General features: G+C 42.8%; 1 protein-coding gene across 1 annotated transcript in view; it reads left to right on the forward strand.

Moving 5' to 3' along the window:
• Window positions 1-10,000, forward strand: part of rtel1 (regulator of telomere elongation helicase 1) — a 61,196-nt gene that overhangs the window by 35,847 nt on the left and 15,349 nt on the right. The window contains exons 20-26 of the mRNA XM_039800468.1: window positions 1,138-1,215; window positions 4,817-4,894; window positions 5,820-5,966; window positions 6,858-6,973; window positions 7,304-7,427; window positions 8,349-8,517; window positions 9,585-9,739. Coding sequence (XP_039656402.1) covers window positions 1,138-1,215; window positions 4,817-4,894; window positions 5,820-5,966; window positions 6,858-6,973; window positions 7,304-7,427; window positions 8,349-8,517; window positions 9,585-9,739 — 867 coding nt within the window. The remainder of the gene's footprint in view (window positions 1-1,137; window positions 1,216-4,816; window positions 4,895-5,819; window positions 5,967-6,857; window positions 6,974-7,303; window positions 7,428-8,348; window positions 8,518-9,584; window positions 9,740-10,000) is intronic.

Below are 10,000 nucleotides of genomic sequence, written 5' to 3' on the forward strand. Positions count from 1 at the left end.
CCAAAAGAAAACTTTGTCAACCTCTGTTTTATCTAAAAAGATACATTTCTCTGTTTGTTCATCTCACTTTACTTTTATTGCTGCAAAATGGGATTGTCAAGCTGACAAACAGACCAACACATATATAATAAAAGATCGATACTTGGCGTCTGTGTATCGATACAGTATTGCCACGGAAAATATTGCGATTCTATGCTGTATCGATTTTTCCCCCCACCCCTACTAACTCGCAACATGGCTAAAATCATACCTGCAAACTATTAGTTTTTTCTGCAAAAATCGCCGTTTTGAATAGGAAAATGGCATCCACGTGAATCGTGTAGATCCGAAGAGTTTAATACGGAGCTAATACGACCCTTATCTAGCGGACCGAATAGCAACGCGGTGCCTCATTTAAGTGCCACTTAAATGCCTGCGCTTCTCTCTGATGCTCCGAAAACGGACGTTAGAGGCAACTGAAACATCGCCGCACGGGACGCTAGTTAACGCTACACTCGACAGCAGGTAACGTTAGCCTAGCGTTAGCTAGCAGCTGGAGTAAACACGGTTAAAATGCTGACAGCTAAACGGTGTAAAAGTGTGTCTGTATTTCACTGGAGAGGATTCCAACGTCAGTCTGTAGCTAGTGTTGTCTGAAAAACAACACAGATGGCGCGTTCACTTGAAACTCGCCTCGCCAGCCTCCTGCTGCATTCAAAGTTATTGTAAAATACCCTTTTCCCATCCAGTGGTTGTTATTGTTTTTTAATAGGAATTTACTGGTGAAATAAGTTATTACATTTTTAATAAAGCATTTAATTTTGACCCTGTGGCCTTAGCAATCACCTTTTTCAGACCTTCTGAGTTTGCAGGTGTGTGAAATGTCAGCCATGTGGAAGTATTTTAAACTAGAAAGTCAAAACAGTCCGACATCCACTGCAACATCTGCAATATGATCGGTTTGCGAGGCGGTAGCAATAGATCGGATCAGGACTCGGTATCGGCAAATGTTCAATATTTAAAAAATCGGATCAAAAAGAGAACACAAAAAGCTGATCGAGACATCCCCTAGTTATAGTCTATTGTAATTTTGTTGATTCATTTATTTTGGATGTTGCCATGTTCAGTTCATGTTCAGTGCGCGTGTTGTCTCACCAGGCTAACGGACACGCAGATCGCATCGAGAACGTCAAACCCATGTTTGTCGAACCCAAAGGAAAGGGCAACTTCAATGAGGTGAGTTTGGTTTTGTGAAATATCAGGATACTGTAGAAACAGTACAGTATATACTAGGGCTGCACGATTATGGCCAAAATGATAATCACGATTATTTTGATCAATATTGAGATCACGATTAATTATCACGATTATTTGTTGATTTTAGCCAAAACAAATTTTATTATATAATTATAACTGCTTTTACATCCATATTGTGCTACATTCCTACTAATACAGTGCCTTGCGAAAGTATTCGGCCCCCTTGAACGTTTCGACCTTTTGCCACATTTCAGGCCTCAAACATAAAGATATAAAACTGTAATTTTTTGTGAAGAATCAACAACAAGTGGGTCCCAATTATGAAGTGGAACGAAATTCATTGGCTATTTCAAACTTTTTTAACAAATAAAAAACTGAAAAAGTGGGCGTGCAAAATTATTCAGCCCCTTTACTTTCAGTGCAGCAAACTCTCTCCAGAAGTTCAGTGAGGATCTCTGAATAATCCAATGTTGACCTAAATGACTAATGAAGATAAATAGAATCCAGCTGTGTGTAATCAAGTCTCCGTATAAATGCACCTGCTCTGTGATAGTCTCAGAGGTCCGTGTAAAGCGCAGAGAGCATCATGAAGAACAAGGAACACACCAGGCAGGTCCGAGATACTGTTGTGGAGAAGTTTAAAGCCGGATTTGGATACAAAAAGATTTCCCAAGCTTTAAACATCCCAAGGAGCACTGTGCAAGCGATAATATTGAAATGGAAGGAGTATCAGACCACTACAAATCTACGAAGACCCGGCCGTCCCTCTAAACTTTCAGCTCATACAATGAGAAGACTGATCAGAGATGCAGCCAAGAGGCCCATGATCACTCTGGATGAACTGCAGAGATCTACAGCTGAGGCGGGAGACTCTGTCCATAGGACAACAATCAGTCGTATACTGCACAAATCTGGTCTTTATGGAAGAGTGGCAAGAAGAAAGCCATTTCTTAAAGATATCCATAAAAAGTGTCGTTTAAAGTTTGCCAAAAGCCACCTGGGAGACACACCAAACATGTGGAAGAAGGTGCTGTGGTCAGATGAAACCAAAATCGAACTTTTTGGCAACAATGCAAAACGTTATGTTTGGCGTAAAAGCAACACAGCTCATCACCCTGAACACACCATCCCCACTGTCAAACATGGTGGTGGCAGCATCATGAAAAGTTCAAGGGGGCCGAATACTTTCGCAAGGCACTGTACATCCATATTGTGCTACATTCCTCCTTTATTGAAGGATACTGTGAAGGAGTATGCCATTTCAGCTGTTGTGCAACCGCTTTCCACACATGCATGTTTGCCGTGAAAGATACAGGCAACGCAATTTTCTGTTCACGTTAACGGCGCATGTGGTGCCTGGTATCTACCAGACAAAATAGCAACGCGGATTTCTGTGGCTCATTACACTGCCACTTACATGTCTGCGTTGCGCTCTGATGCTCCGAAACCCACGTTAGAGGCAACATAAACATCGCTGAATGTCACGCTAGTAAACACTAATAAAACGTTACACAGCAGGTAACGTTAGCCTACCGTTAGCTACAGTAGTAACTGGATTAAACACGGCTGAAATGCTGACTGCTAAACAGTGTAGTGTGTCTGTATTTCACTGTAGGATTCCAACAGCGGGACGTCCAACAGTCTGCTGCTAAAGCTATGAGCTAAAAGACACAAACTAGCACCGGTCACTGCTGTTGTCTGAAAAACAACACAGACGGGACAAAACGTTGCGTTTACTGGTAAACTGGTAAACATTGTGACCGGCTTATGATGACCGACTGCTACCTGTTGTGGAATATTCCTCACGTTACTCTGTCCTCTGTGACTGTCTACATCTAGAAACTAAGCTGCGCGGTGCAGGCAGGGAACAGCTCTGATTGGCTCATGGAGACATGTGATCAAACAGTGGTTTATGGAGTTATGGCTTTGCAAAAACTGTTCTATGAACGGAATGACGCATTTTAAATATCGCTCGATCACACAAATTTGATCGTGGGAAGCCAAAATCGTGATTGTGATTAAAATTCGATTAATTGTGCAGCCCTAGTATATACAATATTTCATCAGCTAGTCGTGACGTGAGCTGGTAACATTTCCTTAAGGCCTTGTCAGTTCAATTAGTTTCAAATCATAACAGAAGTTATCTCAGCACACGTTCCAGATAGAGTGGGTGTACTGTACACCAGTCTTGTATAAAGTACTTGAAAGTAATACTTAAGTAAAAGTACAAATATCTTGGTAAAAGTTATTCACCTTTTTAAAATTTTCCTTGAGTAAAAGTTTGAAACAAGCATTTTAAATGTTTTTCAGTAAATCAATACATGGCAGCGCTGTAATGTACTGTGTCTTTTTTTTCTATCACTAACCAGTCCCTCCAGAAAAACCCTTATGATTATGCGATCGCATAATTCAACGCATAATCAGCCAAAGTCTGCATATTTATGCGGGGGTGGGGGCTGCATGCCGATTTCTGCGCAAAATATGCGGCACTTGCACGATTTCATAATCCCCGCATTTTCATTGCGAAAAAAGTCACATATATCTTAGTAGAAAGTTGAAAAATGTTGCGTTTACTTCACACAAAAGCAGCCATTTTCCCCTGTTACCATGGGAACGTTATGAAGTGACGGAAAATGCACGCAATTTTTGCAAGTTCCCGCAATTTCATGGCATACAATTGCATAAATATCATATAGAGCTTATTCCATCGCATTTTTTAAGAAAGGTGCCGCATAATCAAGGATTTTTGCCCGCAACAATCACAAAAAAAAAGAATTTGAACATCCACAACTTCTCAGTCCCTCCCCCCCTTTCTGCTAAAGCCCAAAACGGTCTCCTAAGCCCCTCCCCCCACAAGGGAGAATGCATGCGTGTGCATGAGCAGTGATTGACAAGCACTTAGTTAGTTATCTCACTAATAGGCTGTAGGTGGAGCCAGAGGAGCTGGATTTATTTTTTAAATGACCTGCTTCATGTCGTTCTACTGGAACATAGGGTCAGTTTCAGCAAATATGACAGAAAGTTAGTTTAATAAGTCTTACCTACTGCATCTTTTTAATTCAATTAAATTTTATTTATAGTATCAAATCATAACAGAGTTATCTCGAGACACTTTACAGATAGAGTAGGTCTAGAGCCCACACTATAATTTACAAAGCCCCAACAATTACAGTAATTCCCTCAAGAGCAAGCATTAGCAGTGGCTATTGCGACAGTGTAGGCGGTGTCTGACGGCGCCGGTTGGGGGGGTGATGAACAGTGGCGATAATAGTCACATTAAAGATAATGGAACAGTGACTTTGAAGGTAGTCGTTGTAGTTCATGTCATAGCAGGGCACATCGTGTCATACTGAGTAGTGCAGTCTCCTATACCGGATCCTGACTACTCTGTGCGTATGAACATCACAGCAGAACAAAGAAATGACTCAAAGGGGGAACATTATTGAAAACCGTTTGAGAACCACTGGTCTAGACCACACTCTTTAAATTACAGAGACCCAACAATTCACCCAAGAGTAAAGCTTTGTCAGGTGTGAGCACGGATACCAACAGCTGATCTCCTCTCTCTGTGTGTTCGTAGGTTATTGACGGATATTACAACAAAGTCAACGATCCGACATCCAAAGGAGGAACTTTCTTTGCTGTGTGTCGCGGGAAGGTGGGCTTACTGTGTGTCCGTCGAGTTTGGAAAAGTCCTCAAATCTTTTGAAATGTACAGTTAGGGCTGGGCGATATGGAGACAATCACATATCACGATATTTTGGACCAAATACCTCGATATCGATACCGCAACGATGTTGTAGTGTTGAATATCGGTGCTTTCACAAAATATTTACACAGTGAGATTTGTGATAAATAATCATCAGTAATGTGGATATGATGACTAAGTGGGTAAAGGCAAATAATAGAACAGTTACAACAGTCTGGTAAGTTCAGAAAATGACATCACTTTACTGTAATGCAGCCTTTAAAACCAGGAAAAGACACTTATGCCATATCACGATATCCAAAATCTAAGATGATATCTAGTCTCATATCACGATATCGATATAATATCAATATATTGCCCAGCTCTGTGTACAGTTTTACCTCGACAACTCTCCAAAAGGTATATTGTCATTAAATTAATTATGAATATTTATGATATACCCAGACGAGATATCTCGTCTTTTGTGGCCCCAACTCCTTTTCTCTAGTGTAATTTTATTAATTTTTTTGGCTCATTGCCGGAAAGACTTTTTAAGCTCAAAAATCATTGTCACTCTATATATTAAAATTTTCATCCATTACTTTCCCATTGTTGGTTGTGTGATGGCTATGGTTCAGAACGCTTCTGGCTTTTGGCTTCACCAAAAAAGCTTTTAAGAGCGATAAAGACTAGAGAAACTCCCGCACACTGACCATTACGCAAGCAATAATTTATTTAGAAGAAAAATGCAAACGTTTCGGTCTCAGACCTTCATCAGGTAAAGAGCGATAAAGACGAAGATGAGGACAATCGGCAGGGACACAACATCGCATGTAAGTTTCCACAGATGCTTCCCTCTCACCGCGTTTCTATAAATGTCTTCTTCCTGCGCCAGGCGAGCGAGGGTCTGGATTTCGCGGACACCTTTGGTCGTGGTGTGATCATCACGGGCCTCCCGTTCCCTCCCAGGATGGACCCCCGAGTCGTCCTGAAGATGCAGTTCCTGGATGAGATGAGTCGGAAGAAAACTCCCGGGGTCAAGGTGAGCCGCAACGGTTTACTGGGCGTCAGAAAAAAGGCCTGGATGCTCAATCTTACCGTGTTTGATATCTCTCTGTCTGTGTGTCTGTGTTTCACTGTGTGTGTGTGTGTGTGTGTGTGTGTGTGTGTGTGTGTGTGTGTGTGTGTGTGTGTGTGTGTGTGTGTGTGTGTGTGTGTGTGTGTGTGTGTGTGTGTGTGTGTGTGTGTGTGTGTGTTTTTCTCTCTCTCTCCTGTGTGTTTCTCTTTCTCTGTGTGTGTTTCTCTCTGTGTGTGTGTGTGTGTGTGCGTGTGTGTGTTTCTCTGTGTGTGTTTCTCTCTGTGTGTGTGTGTGTGTGTTTCTCTGTGTGTGTTTCTCTGTGTGTGTCTCTCTTTCTCTCTCTGTGTGTGTGTGTGTGTGTGTGTCTCTCTCTCTCTGTGTTTCTCTTTCTCTCTCTCTGTGTGTGTATATGTGTGTCTCTCTCTCTCTCTCTCTCTGTGTGTGTATATGTGTGTGTGTGTGTGTGTGTCTCTCTCTGTGTGTGTGTGTGTGTGTGTGTATATATGTGTGTCTCTCTCTCTCTCTCTCTGTGTGTGTATATGTGTGTCTCTCTCTCTCTCTGTGTGTGTGTGTGTGTGTGTGTGTGTGTGTGTGTGTGTGTGTGTGTGTGTGTGTGTGTGTTTTCTCTCTCTTTCTCTCTGTACGTGTGTGTGTCTCTATTGCTCTTTGTGTGTGTGTGTGTGTGTGTGTGTGTGTGTGTGTGTGTGTGTGTGTGTGTGTGTGTGTTTTTTTCTCTCTCTTTCTCTCTCTGTGTGTATGTGTGTGTGTGTGTGTGTCTCTATTGCTCTTTGTGTGTGTGTGTGTGTGTTTTCTCTCTCTTTCTCTCTCTGTGTGTGTGTGTGTGTGTGTGTGTAGTACCTGTCTGGACAGGAGTGGTACAGACAGCAGGCTTTCAGAGCTGTGAACCAGGCCATCGGTAGAGTCATTCGCCACAAGGAGGACTACGGAGCCATCTTGCTGTGTGATCAGAGGTCAGTCCATGCCCCCCCCCCCCCAGTAATCTTTGAAGCCAATTTGACCCATGGATGCTGTACAGTTATCATTTTAATTTACAGACTGAACAACTTGTGCTGCAGCATTGTGCTTGTGTGTTTTCTACCAATTTGGACTTTCAGTGAATAAAGAGAGAAAACCTTCACTTAACCTTTTCACAGGCCTTTAGTATTCTTTGTACGACCGATATCGGGATGTATTATTAAAGGATTTTACTGTGGGGTAACCTCAGACCAAAAAGGTTGGGAACCACTGCTTTAATGCTAAAGCAAAATCTGTCATCTGTCATAATGAGACTTTTCCCACAGGTTCAAAGGCTCTAATGCCCGGGCTCAGCTTCCGTCCTGGGTCAGGCCGTATGTGCGTCTGTATGCCGGCTTTGGGAACGTAATCCGGGACGTCTCGCAGTTCTTCAGGGTCGCGCAGAAAATGGTAGGTTCTAGCATTCACGCTGGTCACAAAAATACGATTCCTTGCATGAACTATTTTGTTGAGGTTGATTTGTCTGCTGGGACTCAGTAACTCGTGTTTGGTTTTTGATGCTGAAAGCGTAAATCATACAGTACAGGCCAAAAGTTTGGACACACCTTAATTAACAGACTCATTCAATGAGTTTCCTTTTTATTTTCATGACTATTTACATTGTAGATTCTCACTGAAGGCATCAAAACTATGAATGAACACATATGGAATTATGTACTTAACAAAAAAGTGTGAAATAACTGAAAACATGTCTTATATTTTAGATTCTTCAAAGTAGCCACCCTTTGCTTTTTTTATTAATAAGGGAAAAAAACTTCCACTAATTAACCCTGACAAAGCACACCTGTGAAGGTAAAACCATTTCAGGTGACTACCTCATGAAGCTCATTGAGAGAACACCAAGGGTTTGCAGAGTTATCAAAAAAAGCAAAGGGTGGCTACTTTGAAGAATCTAAAATATAAGACATGTTTTCAGTTATTTCACACTTTTTTGTTAAGTACATAATTCCATATGTGTTCATTTATAGTTTTGATGCCTTCAGTGAGAATCTACAATGTAAATAGTCATGAAAATAAAGAAACACATTGAATGAGAAGGTGTGTCCAAACTTTTGGCCTGTACTGTATATATAATATATATAATAAATATATTTATTACCTCAGTTAACATTCTCCTAATGAGTTTATGGTCACAATCGCTAGTTTCATGTCTTCTTCAACACAGCGTGATGTTAATTTTGTAAACTTGCCGGGTGCAAGATAGGGCCCTATGTGTGTGTGTGACAGGTTGCGTTACATCTGCGCCTCAAAAAACAGACGCAAAAAAACCTTCAACAAATCAGTTTTTATGGTTGTGTTTGAATGTGCCAGAGGCCTGTGGTAGAGAAGAAGTCTGCAGCAGAAAGCTGTGAGACCGAGTCTTTACCCAACACTCTCCAGTCCCCTGGCTTCACTTCCTGCTCCTCCTCCCAAAGCTCCCACCCCCAGAAGGCCAAGGTGCTGGACGCCCACCTTCCCAGCCTGAAGAGGAGGAAACTCAGTGAGTAGAAAGATGAAGGGAGTGTTTCCACGCCTGCTTTAAATCCACAGAGTAAAGGCCTCTTTACAGTCGCCGTTCCCGACCTGTCGCGCGACAATGTGACGTCAAAGTGATGGAGATCTCGCTGGCACGCCAGGATTTTTGTACGATTTATTTTTTGGGGCTTTTCCCTTTATTCCAAAGTGGATAGATATGAAAGGGGGAAGAGAGATGGGGGATGACAAGCAGCAACGGGCAGCAGGTCGGATTCGAACCCTGCGCCGCTGCAGGACTCAGCCCACATGGGGCGCACACGCTTACTGGGTGAGCTAGAGGCCGCCCCATGGCACCCCAGGATTTAAAGTGACCAGAGGTCACGCACCACTCTATTTCTTTCAGCGAACACGACAAAGCAGAAACAGGAAGCATGGACGAGTTTGAGGGCAAGCTTTCTGAGCAAGTGTGCTAGTAGCAACTGCATCCTGACAGATACCGAAGGCCAGGACTCTCAGAGTGACTGTAAGTCTCTGTTGTGAACTTACCGGGTTAAGATTTCTTAACAGTTCTTTTATGGTGAATGAAAGTCTTGATCCGACCAAGTAGGTCATCAAATCGTTGTACAGACGGTGCTTCTCTTCGTCTATCGTCCTCATTTGTTTCACGAGGATATTGAACTCACCGTATTTATGTTTGGCGTTATTCAAAGGACGAGCATGCCACCTTCTTTTTCTTCGTTTCTTTGCAAGCAGGCTCAAAAGCAGCTGTTCTTCCTCATCCATTGACTACAATATCATCTTAGCCACTGTTGACATTGACGTCGATGCTGCTGCTGCCAGTTCTGCCGTCGTTTACCTTTTTCTTCTTCTTCTAGTCCGTAGAAAGAGCAAAGTCGGTAGCCTTTCCTCAGTTGCGCAACCTCTGTTCAGGAGAAGACCGCAACTGGTCACCACCACGCACGAGTATAAATAGTTACGGTGTTCCCATGACGTCACAATGCCGCGCGACAGGTCAGGAATGGCGATTATACCACTCGCTTAATGATTAATCCTTTGTTGATTCGTTGCCTTTTGTCTGGTCTTTGTGATCAGACGAACACTCTGGAGCCAATGGGATGGCCAGGATCTGTATCGAGTACGAGTGTGAGCCGCAGGAGAGCCAGAAGAGACCAGCCAACCTGCTGGACGCTCTGGACCAAGGGGACCATCGCAGGGAGGACGATGACTCCGCTGTGGGAGAAGAGAAGGTAGCGTGTTTCTGTGAGACACCAGTCTTCTGTCCCACCAGTCTTTCTGACATGGAACTGGTTTGTACCAAGTGGGTCAGATAGAGAGGCTTTGTGGGGAAAAAATAAGCCCTTGTCTGGTACAGTACGTGTGCAAACTACATTTGCAGTGAGAATCATGCTGCGTATACTAGAGAGACAAAGTCCTTCCCCTTAAAGGGAGCGAACGGGGAGAAACAAATAAGTATTTAAACCTGTTTGAATTGAACCATGAATTACACA

Source organism: Perca fluviatilis, chromosome 5, assembly GCF_010015445.1.
Source record: "Perca fluviatilis chromosome 5, GENO_Pfluv_1.0, whole genome shotgun sequence".
Classification (NCBI taxonomy): domain Eukaryota; kingdom Metazoa; phylum Chordata; class Actinopteri; order Perciformes; family Percidae; genus Perca; species Perca fluviatilis.